At 54.5% G+C, this 17664-nt stretch overlaps 1 protein-coding gene and 1 gene segment (V, D, J or C); one reads left to right on the plus strand and one right to left on the minus strand.

Moving 5' to 3' along the window:
- Positions 1-4498: 4498 nt before the first annotated feature.
- On the minus strand, positions 4499-4988 carry LOC142821216 (Ig heavy chain V region 3-like). The segment is given in 2 exon segments: positions 4499-4815; positions 4907-4988. Coding segments are annotated over 2 exon segments (363 nt in total).
- An 8932-nt stretch (positions 4989-13920) lies between these two features.
- Positions 13921-14889, plus strand: LOC142821168 (olfactory receptor 6M1-like). Its single transcript, XM_075911973.1, has one exon. The coding sequence runs from the start codon at positions 13921-13923 to the stop codon at positions 14887-14889; it is 969 nt and encodes a 322-aa protein (XP_075768088.1).
- The last annotated feature ends 2775 nt before the right edge of the window (positions 14890-17664 follow it).

Here is a 17664-nt window from a genome sequence, read left to right on the forward strand (position 1 = left end):
GTACCCACGGCAGCCAGTGGGGGTTCCCCCAGAGCCAGCAGCATAGAAACCAGCCAGGTACCCCCACTACGTCACAGTTCTCCCCCCTCCGAGAGCGAACTGAGCAGGGTCACTCCGCTCGTGACCTAGGGAAGTTCGGGTCCTCTGCGTGGGAACCCGCCCTGGGGACATGGGTGCTCCCCTTGACTCGGGCCGGCCGTGGCGAGGCCCCACATGAGCTGGCTTCCCTCTGTCCACTCGCCGCCCCGCTCCAGGGCGACTGGCACAGGCCTGTCCTCGGGGGTCACACCCACCCTTCCACTGGCCTTGATCTCTGGCCAGGGTCTCTCGGGCTGGGGCCATGAGCCCAGCGAGCCTTCTCTGGACAGCCAGGGCGGCTTCCACCCCCGATGCTCCATCCAGGGAGGACTTCCCCTCCCATAACTCTCTCAGCCAGCCCAGAGGGTCTATCTGGGGTAGAGACCCCCAAGCCGCTTTCCTACTGTCTTGGGCCTTCCCGCCCCTCTGGCAGGAGTCACAGGACCGGCAGTACCGCTGCACGGCTGTAAAGATTCCCGGCCAATAGAAGTGCTGGAGCAGCTTCAGCCGGGTGCTCCGGATCCCCCGGTGGCCCCCAACGGGGGAATCGTGGGCCAAATACAGCAGCTTGAGGCGATACTTTCGGGGGACGACCAGCTGCCGCTCTACCCTCCATGCCCTCACCTTCCGGGGGGGAGCCACTCACGGAACAGGAGCCCACGCTCCCGCAGGAATCTCTCCTGGCCACCTCTCCCCCGGGGCTGAGCTGCACGGAGGCCAGCCTGGTCCCTCAGCCTCTGCAAGGAGGGGTCTGCCTGCACCTCAGCCTGGAATTCAGCTGCTGAGGCAGGGATCGGGACCTGTCCCCCACCTCTGCCTAGGTCCGGAGTCCCAGCCTGGCTGGACCCCGTGTCCACTGGGATGGGACCCTGAGGACGCTGCCAGGAGTCCTTCCCTGGACCCACGTTGTCAGCCCCCCGCTGGCTCTGGCTCCGGGTAGTGACTAGAGCCCGCTGGGATTCATGGGGCCACTCCTCTAGGTCATTCCCCATCAGCACCTCGGTGGACAAGTGCGGGTGGACCCCCACTTCCTTGAGGCCTTCCTTCGCCCCCCATTTCAGATGCACCCTGGCTACAGGCACCTTAAACGGGGACCCGTCTATGCCCTTCAGGGTCAGCTGCGCGTGGGGTAGTATCCGCTCCTGGGCCACTATGTCGGATCGGGCCAGAGTCACCTCTGCCCCCGTGTCCCAGAAGCCCGTCACCTTCCTACCATCCACCTCCAGGGGTATGAGGCACTCGCTCCGCAGGGGCCGTCCTGCCCCCACCCGGTACACAGAGAAATCCGCCTCCTGAGAATCAGACCTCCCAGGGGAGGTGCACTGAGCATCCTTCCCCTCTCTCTGAGCTGAGGTTTGCCTGCCAGCCCCTGCCTCTGGGGCAGCCTGCCCTTCCTCCCGCCCCAGCCAGTTAACCCTGGAAAGTCCCCGGTCCTGGGACCTGGTGCACTGAGCCCTCTTGTGGCCTTTTTGCCCACAGCGCTGGCAAGTTAGGCTTTGGGCTGTCTCTGTCCAGGGCCTGGCTGGTTCTCTGGGGCGCAGACGACCTGTTCCTTGGTCTCGCCCCGTAGTTGACTCCCTCCGTCGCTCAGCCGAGATCCGGTCTCTGCGCGGTTCCCTTTCTCTCCGGGACTCCCGTTCACACCCGGACCGGCTCTCCGTGAACTCGTCTGCCAGTCTCCCGGCCTCCTGGGGGTTCTCTGGTCTCCGGTCCTTGAGCCACAGCCTCAGTTTGGGTGGGCACGCTTCATAGAACTGCTCCATCATGACCAGCTTGAGCAGCTCCTCTGCGGTCTGGGCTCCGACTCCAGACACCCACTTGCGGCAGTATTGCGCCAGGCGGGAGGCCAGGTCCACATAGGTCTCCCGTGGCCCTTTCTGTACCCCCCGGAACTTCTTCCTGTACATCTCGGGGGTCAGCCCGAACTTGTGCAGCAGGGCCTCCTTGACTCGGTTGTAATCCCCTGGCTGTAGGTCCTCCAGCTGACTGAGCACTCCGGCCGCCTCCTGGTTCAGTGCGGGGATGAGCTCCTGCAGCCAGTCAGCTGGGGGAACCCGTTGCAGTCCACAGGCCCTCTCAAAGGAGCTGAGGAACCCGTCTATGTCGCCCATGTCCTTCAATTGGGCCACCATGAGCCTCTCCAAGCGTCTGGCAGCCCCGGGACCCTGAGGCCCATCCACTCTTGGCGCAGCCGGTGCCCCGCCGGTTCTCCGCTCTGCCATGGCCAGCTCATGCTGTCGCTGCCTCTCTCGATCTTGGCGCTCCTTCTCTCGGTCCTGTACTTCCAATTCCCTGATCCGCAGCTGGATCTCCAGCTGCCGCAGCTCCGCTGGGCTGGCCCCTGCCCTAGATGGGCTACGGCTTGCAGGCCTCCCGGGAGACGCTGTCTCATCTCTCCGGTGGGTTCCAGCGCTCCTCCCCCTCTCTGAGCCTGACACACTCTCAGGGGGGGTCTGGCTGCTTCCCCTGGGGACAAGATCCTGGCCCTGTGGCTGGTCATTCTCTTCCAGCTGGGTAATCAGCTGGGCCTTGGTTGCTTTCTGCACAGGCAAGCCCCTCTCTCTGCACAGCCCCACCAGCTCTGCCTTCAAGAGTCGGGCGTAGGCCATCTGCCCGCTGGGCCCCTCGGTGCAGACTCACCAGTCTAGTGCTACAGCGCCCCACGATTCCCAGGAACCGCTTTGCTCTGTCTCCAGCACGCCTGGCTCCAGGGCTCTTGCTTCTACTGCGCCTTGTCGCTTGCCGCTGGAAGGTCCATCCACGGGGTGCAGTGCATCCCGCTCCTGACACCAGTGTGACGGCGCGTTGGGGGTTCCCCGTCTCCTGCACCCCGAAATGGCACAAACAGACTGCACCAGCCAGTGGAATTGAGGGTGGTTTATTGCTCCTCCAGCACAGCGCAGCACAGATGTAATCTGGTTACAGGAACTGGGCTAGGATGCCTCAGGCCCCCTTGAGATGGGGGAGACTGGGCCCCTAAACTCCAGCCCCTTCTCCTAGGCTCTCCTCCATGCCCTCCGACAGCCAGCAACCAACTCACTAACTTCCAGCCCTGCCCCCCAGCCAAGGCAGCATTCCACCTTCCTTTGTTCCTCTCCATGGGGGGTGTCTGGCCACTGGTTTGCATAGTGACTCATCCTGTTTTGCTGGGTCGTGGTACCCACGGCAGCCAGTGGGGGTTCCCCCAGAGCCAGCAGCATAGAAACCAGCCAGGTACCCCCACTACGTCACAGAGGACACCTCGGAAAAAGGAAAAACAAAACATGGAAACAATTAGCCAGTCAATGAATCCCTGGACTCGTCCCCAATTCCCCAGTTTTCTAACCCACACTCACAGCTGGGGGTAGAGAGCAGGGCAAGGAAAAGCAACAGCGATTTCATTTTCCTTTCAGGCAATATGGAGAACTCCCCAGAGGACAGGGCCGGGCAGGTCTGTGTCTGGGCGGAGGCTGAGGATCTTAGAAACAGGGGCTGGTATTTAACAGGAATCCACGGGCAGGGATTTGCATGCGGGTTCCCCAGAGCGGGTATAACGGATGGCGCTGGGTGAGTGCTCAGTACATGTCGATGCCCCCTCGGAGACACTTTTCACCTTCCAGAGAGGCCGGGCGCTCAGCTCAGCGCACAGGGAATGGCACGAGGGAGCTGTGAGAGGCAGTTTGTAGGGGGCAGAATACCGAGTCCCGCACTGGGACCCAAGAACCTTTTTTCCAGGGATTTCCATGCGGATTTTCCTAGCGGGGATACACGAGCAGGGGGAGGGACCCCGTGCAGGGAGCGCTGTCTGGTGGAGGGGAGCGTCCTCCGCACCCCACCCCACACCTGAGCGGGAAAGCCCCTGGAAACCGGCGAGTGTCTCTCTTCAGGATCACGGGCTGCCGCAAAATGTGCCGGGCACCTGCCATTGACACAGACAGTGCCCAGGGGATGCCCAGAGGCGGCAGTCTCTCCCGGGAGGGGAAAATGGGGACGGAACCGCAGCTGCGGGAAGAAGTTGGTTTCCTAGACTGAAGAGGGGAGGAGTTGGGTTGTGCCTCATGGAGCAGAGACTCTTAGGACTGGACGGAACCCGGAAGCGGGGTGGGGCACCTACTGCAGTGCCCTGCGCTCCTGGAGTGTTCCCGGGATTATCGAGTGTTCCCGGGGCTGTGGCTGCTGGGTAGAGCCACTAGGGTCCCCGCGAGCTGCTACTTAAACAGGGCGCCCTGAATGACACATGGCACCGCCGAGTCTGTCTGTCTCCAGTCCAGTGTGTCCTGCCCATCCCCCTCACACCCCAGACACACCGAGCGTCTCCACCGCCTACTTTCTGTCTCTCTTGTCTCCTTTCCAGCCCGGTTCTTTGTGTCTCTGCCGCCCCCGCGTGGCGGCCGCGGGATCTGCAGCCTGGGTTTTTACAGGAGCTTCAATAGGTCTTGTGTCACTGTGAGTCTCTCGCACAGTAATAGCGGGCGGTATCCTCGGGCTTCAGGCCGGTCATTTGCAGGTGCAGCAGGTTGTTGGTGTTGTCTCTGGAGATGGTGAATCGGCCTTTCACGGCATCAGGGTAGTATGTACCACCCCCGCCGCTGTTGATAGCAGCGACCCACTCCAGCCCTTTCCCGGGAACCTGCCGGACCCAGTCCATCCAGTAGCTGCTGAAGGTGAAGCCGGAGGCTTTGCAGGAGAGGCGCAGAGAGTCTCCGGGTTTCTTCACATCCCCTCCGGACTCCACCAAGTTGATCTGGGACCGGGCACCTGGGAACAAAGACGCGACACAAACGTTAGTATCAAAATGTGAAATACGAAATCTCCGTTCTCCTCTTCAGCGCGTTTATCTAGAAAATACCTGGGACAGCTGCCACCACGAAAACTAAATAGACCCAAAATTTCATTTCTCCTGTCGCTGGGTGGGAGAGCTGGCTGGTAATTGCACAGACACCGGGGGCTGCGGGGTGTCTCTCCGGGTGCAGCCTAGGAAGGGAGAGAGACCGATTTAAGCAGGCAACGGTCACCGCTATTTGCATATTCCCCTCCTTATAGAGGCACAAACGCCTTCCCTTAACGAGCCGAGTCACTGCCATGGAATCTCCTTCCCCCTCCCGGTGTGTTTGTGCAGCGCCTGGCACAGCGCGACGGTCCCGATGGGGAGATAGGTAGAAATGACGTCACGTAATTCGCCATTCATGTCTAGGGGTTGCCTGGGAATCGCCTGCGGGGAAGGGAAATAATTTCATTGGACTTCGCGGGCTTTGTCTCGCGTGGCACCAGGGGAAGGGGTGAGCCCGGGGGTGCGAACATTTCTGCTCTCTGTTCAGATTCGGTGGGAATTGTAGTTCCAGGCTGGGGGCTCTGGGCGGTTTGATGTGAATCGTTTCCCGGATCCCACAGATGCTCATTTCGATTCTTGCTCCGTTAGGCCCTTTAGGACATGCGAGCTCCAGTTCGCACCGTGTCTGTAACTTTCCCCCCGATCTCTTCCCTCTGCGCTCGGTGAGTTCGATGCGGTGAGAGGCTGATGCCGCTGGCCCGTTTCTGGCCGCTCACACTGACGGGGCTGCACAGCGGGACGGCGGCTAGCGGCAGGCGGATTAAAGAGGCTGACTGGGGAAAAGGGGCGAGAGCTGCCGGTTCTGGGTGCGGGGGGGGGGGGGGGCGTTGTTCCCTGTTGGCTGGGGCCGGGGCGGAAGAGCAAAGTGCTGCGGTCCTCTGCCCTTGCCTTGGGCATGTCAGCCGAGTGGAGTCTCCGGGCTTCTTCATTTCCGGACCTGACTGGGGCAGAACCACCTGGGAACCACCAAAATAGACACACGGGGAGTTGAATCTATGACCGTCTGTTTAAAGGGCAACTTTTTAGACAGCCAAGTCATCGTGCCCTGCTCCATTTCTACGGTTCAGTTCTTCTCCTTATGGTCCAAGGGACAGATATTCCCAATTTCCCTCTCGACTTCCACACCTACACAGGGGAGACATCCAGTTGAGGTCACTTCTCCACACGGGAAACCAAAGCTGTGGCAGGAATGGGGTTTGAATCCAGGCCTCCCTTGGGAGAGCGGGACACCCAACTGAGCGAAAAAAACCGACATAAAAGGTTGTACAAACACCAGGGCCGGCTCTAGGCTTTTTGCCACCCCACGCAAAATAATTTTTGGCCGCCCCCCCCCCCCCTTTTTGATAGAGGCATGAGTGGAGTGGGACTGGGGGCTTTGCTGGTGCTTAAAGCCGGCCCTGCAATAAGAGCAGGCGGAACTGGGACACCCGGCTCTGTGGCGGGGGAGCGGATCATCAGGTGGGATCCTCTAGGCACGTGTCACCGACCCCGCTCCCCTCCATTGCCCTGGTGGCACCTTGTTCCCTGCCCGCGGGACCCGAGTAGCCTCCAGGGCTTCGCTCTGTCTAAGGCCTCCGGGCTCCACACGGGCCTGAGTGCGAGTCTGTGTCCCGCGGCGCACGGGGCTCAGCCCCGGGGATCTCAAGGTCCGGTCTTGCACCGTGTGGCCAACGCTTAGAACTGACAAGCGGCGCTTACAGGGGGAGCTGGGAGGCCCCTGCACACGCGAGGCGGCCCAGACCCTCCCTCCCGTGCGCCGCAAGAAGCTGAGGCGGGTCACGTCTCGCAGTCCAGGCGCTGCCCGCTGTCGGCTAAGCTGCTGTCTGGGCCGAAAGGCGCGTCGATGCGGTGATTTGCGGTAGGTTGGGGGTCCCCGAGGGGCCAAGGGCGAGGGGAGCCAGGTCAGCAATGGAGCAGGTGGAAACTCCGGGGCCAATGGAGAGCGGGGCGTACCCGTGACTGGCAGCGCCCAGGACAGACCCGATGTCTTTTCACGCGGCCCCGCGCCCGATTCTCAGGACCGGGGCTGGGTGCAAGGACCCGGGCCCGGTGTTGTCACCTCGCTGTGACGCGCCGTAATGCAAATAACATTGTGGAGAATGAGCTGGGTTCCTGGGGCCAGTTCCGGCCAGCGCAAGCCCAGCGCGCGGCACCGGAGTGTGAAGGTGCAAGCGGGAAAAGGGAAACCCAGCCGGGCCCCGGGGTGGGTACTGGGGATCCCAGCACCGGGGTAGGCTGAGGCCGGCGAATCGCTTGAGCTCAGGAGTCCTGGGGTGCAGGAGGCTTTGCTGAGCTTCCTCTCCTTCTAATGCCAGGGTTTGGTTGTGCCAGAAAAATGGGACCTGCCTGGATTTCGATTTGTTTTCCAAAACATGGAAAAGGAGGGTGAAGGGAGAGGAGGGATGCGACACTCACAGTCACCTCTGGGGGCAGTGAGTGCAGGGAACAAATCCTGCAGTGTCAGGGAGAGACCAGCTGGGGGCGAGGCTCTCCAGTTTTCCTGCCACTAGCCTAGGTAAGTGGCCCCTCTGCCCCAAACTCCACTTTCAGCCCTTAGTCCCAGAGCTGGATGGGGAGAGAAAGACCACCAGTCCCACAGCTGTGCCCCCGCCCCCAGAGCACCAGCAGACCAGGCATCATAGCCATGGCCTGCAGGACCCATGGGCTGCCCCTTCACCAGCAGCTCTGGGTTGTCGAGTGTAGGCACAGCAAGTCAACTTGTGTCTCCACACCCTCCATCTGGGCCTGGGAGCACTGGTGGGGGAGGTATGTGTGGGTCCTCTTTCCCTCCACTCCTGGGTCAAGCCTCAGGAGCACCAGCAAGGGAGGCCTACACAGACCTCTCCTTTGTCCTCTGCTCCCAGAGTGGGCCAGGGGAGCTCCTGTGAGAAAAGAATGTGTGGCCCCACTCATCCTCCCAATCCTTCTCCTGACTCCAGCCCCAATCCCTGCAATTCTGGGCCTCTACCCCAACTCTGTCCTGGCCCTGGGGTGGCCCCTCAGTCATTGGTCTGGGTCCCCTCTTCTAGCTCCAGGCTGGCCCAGGGAGTGTAGTAAGGATGTAAAAGACAAGTTGAGTAGTATTTTGAGTAGTCAACTAGTCGATTTCCCTCCCGTTGCTGCCTCTGTAAGATAGAGGATGTGATATACCTTGACTTTAGCAAGGCTTTTGATATGGTCTCTACCATATCCTTGCCAGAAAGTTAAGGGGATAGGGATTGGATAAAGGGACAGTAAGATGGATAGAAAGATGGCTTGAAGACTGGACCCAGTGGGTAGTGATCAATGACTCAATGTCAGGATGGTGGTCGGTTTCTAGTGAAGTGCCCCAAGGTTTGGTTCTAGGACCGGCTTTGTTCAATATCTTTATTAATGACCTGGATAAGGGGATGGATTGCACCCTCTGCAAGCTTGCAGATGACACTATGCTAGGGGGAGAGGTGCTTGAGGGCAGAGATGTGCTTGAGGGCAGAGATAGGGTCCAGAATGATTTAGAAAATTAGAGGATTAGGCCACAAGAAATCTGATGAGGTTCAAAAAGGACAAGTGCAGAGTCCTGCACTTGGGACGGAAGAATCCCAAGCATTGTTACAGGCTGGGGACCTATCAGTTAAGTAGTAGTTCTGCAGGAAAGGAAGTGGGGGTTACAGTGGATGAGAAGCTGGATATGAGTCAACAGTGTGCCCTTGTAGCCAAGAAGGCTAATGGCATATTAGGTTGCATTAAGAGGAGCACTGCAAGCAGATCCAGAGATGTGATTATTCCCCTTTATTCAGCTCTGGTGAGGCCACATCTGGGGCTACGTCTAGATTGGCATGATTTTCCGGAAATGCTTTTAACGGAAAAGTTTTCCATTAAAAGAATTTTCGGAAAAGAGTGTCTAGATTGGCACCGATGTTTTTCCGCAAAAGCACTTTTTGTGGAAAAGCGACCATGGCCAATCTAGACACGCTTTTGCGCAAAAAAGCCGCAATCACCATTTTCGCGATTGGGGCTTTTTTGCGCAAAACAAACTCAGCTTTCTACACTGGCCCTTTTGTGAAACTGTTTTGCGCAAAAGGGACTTTTGCTCAAACGGGAGCAGAGTAGTATTTCCACAAAACGCACTGATTTCTTACAGTAGGAAGTCAGTGCTTTTGCGGAAATTCAAGCGGCGAGTGTAGACAGCTGGCAAGTTTTTGTGGAAAAGCGGCCACTTTTCCGGAAAAACTGGCAATTCTAGACACAGCCCTGGAGTATTGTGTTCAGTTGTGGGCCCCCTACTACAAAAAGGATATGGAGGCATTGAAGAGAGTCCAGGGAGGACAACAAAAATATTTAAGGGTCTGGAGTATATGTCCTATGAGGAGAGGCTGAGGGTGTTGGGTCTGTTTAGTCTGCAGAAGAGAAGAGTCAGGGGGGATATGATAGCAGCCTTCAACTTCCTGAAGGGAGGTGACAAAGAGGCTGGAGAAAGCCTGTTCTCAGTAGTGACAGATGGCAGAACAAGGAGCAATGGTCTCAAGTTGTGGTGGGAGAGGTCCAGGTTGGATATTAGGAAAAACTGTTTCACTAGGAGAGTGGAGAAGCACTGGAATGGGTTACCTAGGCAAAAAAGTGGAGTCTCCGTCCCAAGAGATTTTTAAATCTTGGCATAACAAAGCCCTGGCCGGGTTGATTTAGTTGAGACTGGTCCTGTCTAGAGCAGGGGACTGGACTCAATGACCTTCTGAAGTCTCTTCCAGCTCTATGATTCTATGATTCTATGTTGTTGCTTTTCTGTGGACCTTCATCAGTTTCTCCACATCTTTCTTGAAATGTGGTCCCCAGAACTAGACACAGTACTCCAACTGAGGCCTAATCAGCACAGAGTACAGTGGAAAAATAATTACTCTTGTCTTGCTCACAACACTCCTGCTAATATATCCCAGAACCATGTTTGCAGTGTCACACCCTTGACTTATATTTAGCTTGTGGCCCATTACCTGTGGCTCATTTCCCTTTCAGTATCAAGGGAAACTGATTGCTGCTTCCTAAGCGGAGTACCTAGAAATATTCTAAAACAGTTAAAATTGAAGCACTGCATTTCAGGGTTGTTCTTGGTTTTTTGTTTTGTTTTTGTTTTTTGTTACTTTTGCTTTCACAACAATAATTTAATTTTTGGTTCAGCCTGAAATATATTTTCCATTGCAAGCTAACAAAGTCTTTGTTCATGCAGATATGCTCACAAACAGATACTAATTTGCTACAGAACCTGCAGCCTCCCCATTTTAAAATGTAATTGATAGAAATGCTTACAAAATGGATAAAGAATTTGTAACTGTTGAAGAGAATTATTCTCCAGGGTTGTTTCAGAGTATTCTTCCAAACTTTAGTGAGAAAAAAATAATGAAAAAAATTAAAAGTACCTGAATTACTCAACCAGGTCTGTTTTAAAATTACATAGTAGGATTTTCAAAAAATCCTATTGGATTTGAGCACCTGAATCCAATGGGAGCTCTTCACCTAACTTCCATAGGCTTTTTTGAAAATGTGAGCCATGAAGAAGATGATCATTTTTGTGTTCACTTTGGTCACATATCTCAGGAAGTCCTAGGAGATTTCTTGCACCTGATAATTTCCCTCTTGTATTGGCAAAGCTCAGATGAAATCATACCACATTCAAAACCACATTTATAGAATGAATGCAGGCAGTTTATTTCCCAGATGGGCACAGGCAACACACTGGCAAAACTAGAGAGACAGAGTAAATGAGAGAAAGAGAGAGAGGTATTTATTTCATTTCTGATTACAGCATCTGAACTGCAGCCTGTCTGAAAAGGTGAGATCTATGCCTACCTATTTCTATGCTTTGATGTTTCATGGCTCACAATTTCATGAACCGTTTCGATGACCGTTTCGATCTCCTAGGCTGAAATCCTGTGTAACACTGGCCAAAAACTTAACAGAAAAAACTCCTACAGCAGAAATTTTAGAAAAAAAAATCCAATGTTCAGTTAAAAGTAGTCCGTTATAAAGAAAGTGTCACGACCCTTGGTAAACTGTTAATTATCTTCATTGTTAAAAGGTGCACCTCATGTGCAGTGTGAATTTGTCTTGTTTCGACCACCATTCAGTGGGGCATGTTTGAGTGTCTCTGTTACATAGAAGAGTCCATTCAGCTCCTCATGTAACTACTACAGACCTACAACCAAGTCATCTCTGAAACGTGTTACTCTGAATGGATTGAGTTCCTTGAGTCTATCGCTAGAAAGCACACGCAAGCGAGACTTTGACTGCTGTGTTTATGTTGCTGCTCTATAAAAGCGGTATAGAAGAATAATTTAGCACGGAATACAGAATGGTGAAGCAAAAAATACAGTAGTGAAGTTCAATCCAAAAAGTTTATTGAAGAACAAGTGGAGAGAAGACTTTGTGTGGAGAAGATTTCTGACAGTTGAAAACTTCTTCCTCGAGCTGAAAAAATATCCCCTGGCTGGAACCTGAAGTTAGACACATTCAAACAAGAGGTAAGGTATATATTTTAAAGGGTCAGAGCTGATAACAATTGGGTTACGGTTAGGATTAGGGAGGTGGATATGCCATCACGTGAAGTCTTTAATTTGAGCCTGGATGTCTTTCCAGAAGATATCCTCTATTTCAAATGCAAGTTGACTGGTGAAATTAAAATACAACTGTATGGTTCATGTGATGCTGAGAGCAGATTACATCTTTGGCAACTAATTTTGTGCCGGTGAAATGAAAGGCAGAGAGGGGTAGCTGTAAGGCACTCACATTGTTATACATTGTATATTTCTGATACAATGAAAATACATCTTTTAGAATAAATTGGGGTCATTAAAAGCTTCAAAGTTTCTGAGCTCACACGTAGTGGTTGTATGAAACAAGTTTCTTGTCACTGATAAAATATTTTAATCTTTACATCTATCACGATGGGATTGTGAACATATTTTAATATAAGGGTTTGCCAACCTTGAAATGCTGACAAATATTGTTCTATGTAAAGCGCACAAGCGGCACTGGGGACCATCTGAACTTGAAAGTGCTTGTGTGAGATATTCTAGGATGAAAACTGACTTTGAAAAAAATGTCAAGGGTCCTGGTGAACAACCAGAAGATCATGAGCTTTCAGCTTGGTGCTGCTGTAGCGCAGACAGGCAGAATTGTAGCTGGGCAAGAGATTCTACTGCTTGAGCTAAAAGCCATCTGGCTCCCGGCTGAGGCTGTGGAACAAACTCATTGTCTCTCACTCGCTGTAGGTGGTGTCGGTACCACTCCATGCGACAGTGAACCACACCCAGTAGGTGTGGGGGTCACCCTGTGACCTAAGAGGCTGACGTCAATCTCAGCTGTAAAATCCGGGGAACAGTTACTAGGAGAACAGGTGTCATTTCTGCCTTGTGTTTGCCACATGCTGAAATCCCGTGTAGCATTTTGCAGTGCGCAGCTGAAAAAAAGCTACTGGGAAACTGAGGCGTGTCAAGAAATGAGCCCCAAGAGCGGCTGAAGCTCTGGAAAGTTTCCTTACAGTAACGGTCTCAATGAGCTCCTCTTAGCAAAGGGAAGCTGGCTGGGTCACTTGAGCACGACTTGTAGGTATCTTCCCGGGGAACACAAAGCTGGGTCCAGCAGACCAAAGTGTCATGTGATGAAATGGATGGAAGCGGAAGCTAGAAATATTGAGACTGCAACGAAGGTTTTGACAGTGAGGGAGGTTCAGCGTTTGAATAACCCGCCCAGTCTTGTCCTGGATTCTATTTCTCAGGTCAGGTTTAAACGAAGGGTGGATATTTTTCTAGGACACAGGTGGGCAAATACTGGTCCGTGGCTGGGTTCAGTCTCAGAGGGTTAACCGCTGGCAGGCCCCCACACCACCATATGTACCTGCATCTCCTCAGGTACAGGGAACACTACATCTATTGGCCACGGATCGCCGTTCCTGGCCACTGGGAGCTGCGATCACCAGTACCAGGGGAGGTGCAGGTAAATTATATGGAAGCAGCAGCTCATCAGGGGCTAACCCTGATGAAACGGCGCCGTGTTAGTGCCCACCTCTGCAGTAGATGATCATTCATGATTTCACAGACCTTCCATAACTGCACAATTCCGATATTTTGCTTCTCTCCTCATGTGAAACTGTTTCCTTACCCCGAATTTTTTATTATCCTCTCTGCACCTTTTCCATATTTAGTATAGATTTTGGGGATAGGGCAACCACATCTTCTTGCAATAATTAAGGTGGAGTCGTACCATGGATTTATACCATAGCATCATGTTATTAACTGCCTTGTTACCGATCCTTTCCCCAGTGGTACCTGACATTCTGTTAGCTTTTTGATGGGCACTGCACACAGATGGCAAAGATCACAAATGAAACAAAATTACACAATATACTTAAGTCCAAAGTAGAGTTACAAAAGCATCTCCCAGAACAGGGTGATTGGGAAACACACTGGCAGATGTAATTCAGTGATGAGAAATGCACCATAATGTATGTTGGAGAACATAATCCCAAGTACATGTGCAACATTATTGGGTCTAAATTAGTTATTATTCCTCAAAAAAGAGACTTTGGAGTTTTTGCGGGCAATAACCTGGGAACATCTACTCAATATGCAACAAGCAGTTAGGAAACATTATAAAAAGATAGATAATAGGACATTAAATATAACGATGTGACTACATAAAGCAGGAATGAGCAATAAAATGGTAGCGGTTCATCAGGGTTAGCCCTTGGTGGGCCCTACCGCTATATTTACCTGCAATTACAAAGGTGCAGACGATCACAGATCCCATTGGCTGGGAATGGTGAACCTCAGCCAATGGGAGCTGCGATCCCTGGTACCTGCAGAGGCACAGGGAAATGCGGTGGTGTGAAGGCCCACGAGGGCTAACCCTGGCAGACTGGATACAACCCGCCGGCTGTTATTTGCCCACCCCTGGGATACAAGATCACAAGGGTCTTTCTCATTTGGCTTTAAAAGTATGAATCTGTGAACATGCCGGTCACTTATTTTCACTGTGGCTCGTTCCAGACAACGTTGACGTTGATCATGGGGGAGAGAAATGAAACGGTCGTGTCTGAGTTCATCCTCCTGGGATTCTCCAGTCTTGGTGAGAAAATGAAGATTTTCCTCTTCCTGGTTCTTCTCCTCATCTACCTGACCACAATAACGGGGAACGTGGTCATCATTTTCCTTGTGTGGGCGAATCACCGACTCCATGCCCCCATGTACTTTTTCATCGCCAATTTGTCCTTCTTGGAAATCGGGTTCACCTCAACCACCAGCCCTAAGCTGATGCTGAACTTCCTGTCGGTCAGCAGAACCATTTCGTTCCTTGGCTGCATGGCTCAGTCCTTCTTATATTTCGCATTAGGGATCACAGAGTTCAGCCTCCTCGTGGTCATGTCCTTCGATCACTATGTGGCCATCTGCCGCCCTTTGAACTACGCCACCATCATGAAGCAGAGACTTTGCTACCAACTCGTTCTTGGTTCATGGGTGGGAAGTTTCACAGTCATCGGGTTACGGATGCTCCTGATTTCGAAGCTGAGATTCTGTGGGCCGAACGTGATCAACCATTTCTTCTGTGACAACGCGCCCCTCTTCCAGCTCTCCTGCACCGACACCCGTGGGATCAAGAGCGCGGACTCCATTTTGATCTCAGCTTTAGTGCTGACATCGTTGTGCTTGACAATGTTGTCCTACATCAGCATCTTCTGCTCCATTCTGCGAATGCCGACAGCCACAAGCCGGCAGAAAGCCTTCGCCACCTGCGGCTCCCATCTCACCGCGCTGGCAATTGCCTATGGAAGCTGCATTGTTCTGTACGCTCGGCCTTCAGGAAATTCCTCTTTGGAGCTCAACAAAGGGGTGGCTGTGCTGAACACCATCATGTACCCTTTCCTCAACCCCTTCATCTACCGCTTCCGAAACAAGACCATGACGCTCGCGCTGAAAGAAACAATCAGCCGGACTGCTACAATGGTGTTCCCCAGTCTGTGCCATCATTCTGGGTAGATAGAAGAAAAGCGGAAGACTAGAAACCCTCTGCCATACTGAAAGAGTCAGTCTGGTGGGACCAGTGAAATTCCGTGTTAGTCGTTTGTTCTTCACCTGCATTTTTAAAAATAAAGGTTCTGTCCGATCCTACTGTTCAAGGAAATAACTGGAATTATTCAGACTCTCTCGGTATTGCTGGTCTGTTATACACTCAGCGCAGAACTGGGTGTTTTTGTGCCCGGGACAAAATAAGAATTCTGCGCCCTCTCTCCTAAGGTTTGCACCTGTCACGCACTTTACTTTTGCAGAGTATTCTTTTTACTTATTGCATCTTTGCACCCCTGATCATGATGCGCCCGGGGCGAGTGCCCTGCTTGCCCCACCCTTGGTCCGGCCGGGCACACGCTGGAGACCAATGCGCCCTGACCCACAGATCTGACTCCTCACTCAAGTAGCTGGACAAGCTTCTTTCAGACTACACACATTGCAGCAGCATTTAGGGATAAGATAGATGCGAGGCCCTGGGTGAACAAATGGCCCATGAGCGGGATCTGGTTCGCCAGGGTTAGCCATTGGCGGGCCCCCACACCATAACATTTCCCTGCATCTCCGCAGGTTTGCGGGTTCACAGCTCCCGTTGGCCGCAGATCGCTGTGCAGACTAATTGGAGCTGTGACCGCTGGGTCTTGTGGAGGTGCTGAGAAACACAGAGACAGCAGCACACCAGGGCTCAGCCCGGGGAACTGCTGCTGTTTTAACACCCACCCCTCTGCTGGCCTCTAATTTATTCTTTCTGCCTGTAGTTTCTGAGCATTCACAAGACCCTCAGTTCTTTTTTCATTAGTTTTGATCAGCCTCACTCAGCCTCGGGATCAGCCTTCCCCTGTGTGGCTAACGAAGGGTCTGACCTAGGGGAGCCGGCTTTAAAAGCCAGAGGCAGAGCAACCAGGGGAGTGAAGCGGCTGGGGGCTATTTGCATATCCGCCTCCTTATAACTCAAACTCTGACAGTGGAAGCCAGACACCCCAGACTGTTTGTGCAGCGCCAGGCACGGAGCGATGGGGCCCCCAGTGCGCTTGAGACAAGGAAACACAAACAGCTTCCTGGAAGGCTCTGGGTTCCGCAGAAGGGACTTTGGGGGCCCGGCCACAGTCGCGTGTTTGGCGGCGGGAGACTCCGAGTTACCGGTGGAGATTTGCCACGTGATGCAGAAAATTGTGTTTTAAATCTGAGGTGAAAGAAAGGAATGAAGATTGACCCATGAGGAAGAAGCAAGACGGAGCCACTCTCAGCTCTACAGCCTCCAGCCGACCCTGCGGGGCTTTGGAAGGCCGGTCCCTGGGGTCAGTGACGGGGGAGGGGGCGAAGCGCAGATAACCGGGGGTTGCTGGGAGAGAGCGAGCGTTTCACTCCCCATCTGCACCCTGCCCAGCAGTGTCCGGCTCCAGACAGAGCTATCCCCTGGCGGGTTGGGACACTGGGCTGGGGGGCCGGCCGGCCTCTTCTCACTCCCTGGAGTGTTCCCCGTTCACTGCAGCGAGAGCAGCGACTGGTGGGAGGCGTGTGCGGCTCTGCTCTGGATTGGTTTCTCCGTGGGACATTTCTCTTTCTGTCGCTGCACCGGCTCCGCTGGACTGTTCCACTCCCCCGGGACAGGCCGGGCTGCAGCTGCGGAGTGAAGGGTCTGGGAACAGCCAGCCCCGATCGCAAGGAACCGAACCGGGGAAGATGAAGCGATTGCCCTGAAAGGAGCCGCAGGGCTGCAGCCGAGGGGGGTGTTCGGTGCGAGCCCAGCAGAGTCCAGGGGTAGAGACTCCAGCCCGGTGCGGTGGTTGAGGGTCCGAGTGTCTGTCCCCCCAGGCTCAGGGAGGCAGGGCGGCCACTGGGTCTGTAGCCCTAGAGCAACGGGGTGAATCTGAGCCCTTGAGAACTGAACACACGGAGAGCCCGGCACGCGCACTGTCCCGGTCCTGCCAGCCGGGACTTTCCCTGCGGGATTCCTCTGAGCCCGGCCCGACTTCCCCTCCCTGTGCCTGGCGCCCGCCGGGCGGTGTCCTCGGGCCCTAGTGGAGAGAACGAGACTGGCTGGGTGCGCGCGCAGGCGCGTGCGTGTGTCCCTGCCCTGCCCTCTCCTGGTACCGCGAAGGCGGGGTCCGTCCCCGGGCGCGCCCCGCGCACTGTGACCCGGGCGCCGCGCGATGGTTCCCTTCACTCCATGGCTCTGTCCCGGCCCGCACACTCTGCAAAGGCCGGAAATAGCTCTCAGGTCTGTGCGCCTGGCCGGGCTCCCGAAGGGCGGGGCGCAGCCAGAGACACCGGGGAAATCCTGCCGGGAGGGAGTTTTACAAACGGGCGTGTCGGTATCTTGTCCAGAGTCAGCTCCCTGCGTGTGCCTGTTCCTAGGATCCGGCTCCGCTAACCCGGTCAGGGTCGGTTCCCGCTTAGGCTATGGAGAAACCGCTTCCCCCTTTGTCCCGGGCCCTGCGTTGCGCTGTGTCACTGTGTATGTGGCGCAGTAATAGAGGGCGGTGTCTGCAGCTGTCAGCGAGCAGAGCTGCAGCGAGAACTGGTTCTTGGCGGTGTCTGCGGTGATGGTGACTCGGCCCTGGACAGATGCGGCGTAGGCTGTAGCCCCGCTATACGGATACACCCACCCCACCCACTCCAGCCCCTTCCCGGGGGGCCGCCGGATCCAGTGCCAGTGATAATGCTGAGTAGAGATGGAGACCCCCGAGACAGAGCAGCTCAAAGTGAGGGTTTCTCCGGGCTTCAGCGCTCCCGGGCCGGACTGGA

This window comes from Pelodiscus sinensis, chromosome 30, assembly GCF_049634645.1.
Source record: "Pelodiscus sinensis isolate JC-2024 chromosome 30, ASM4963464v1, whole genome shotgun sequence".
NCBI lineage: Eukaryota > Metazoa > Chordata > Testudines > Trionychidae > Pelodiscus > Pelodiscus sinensis.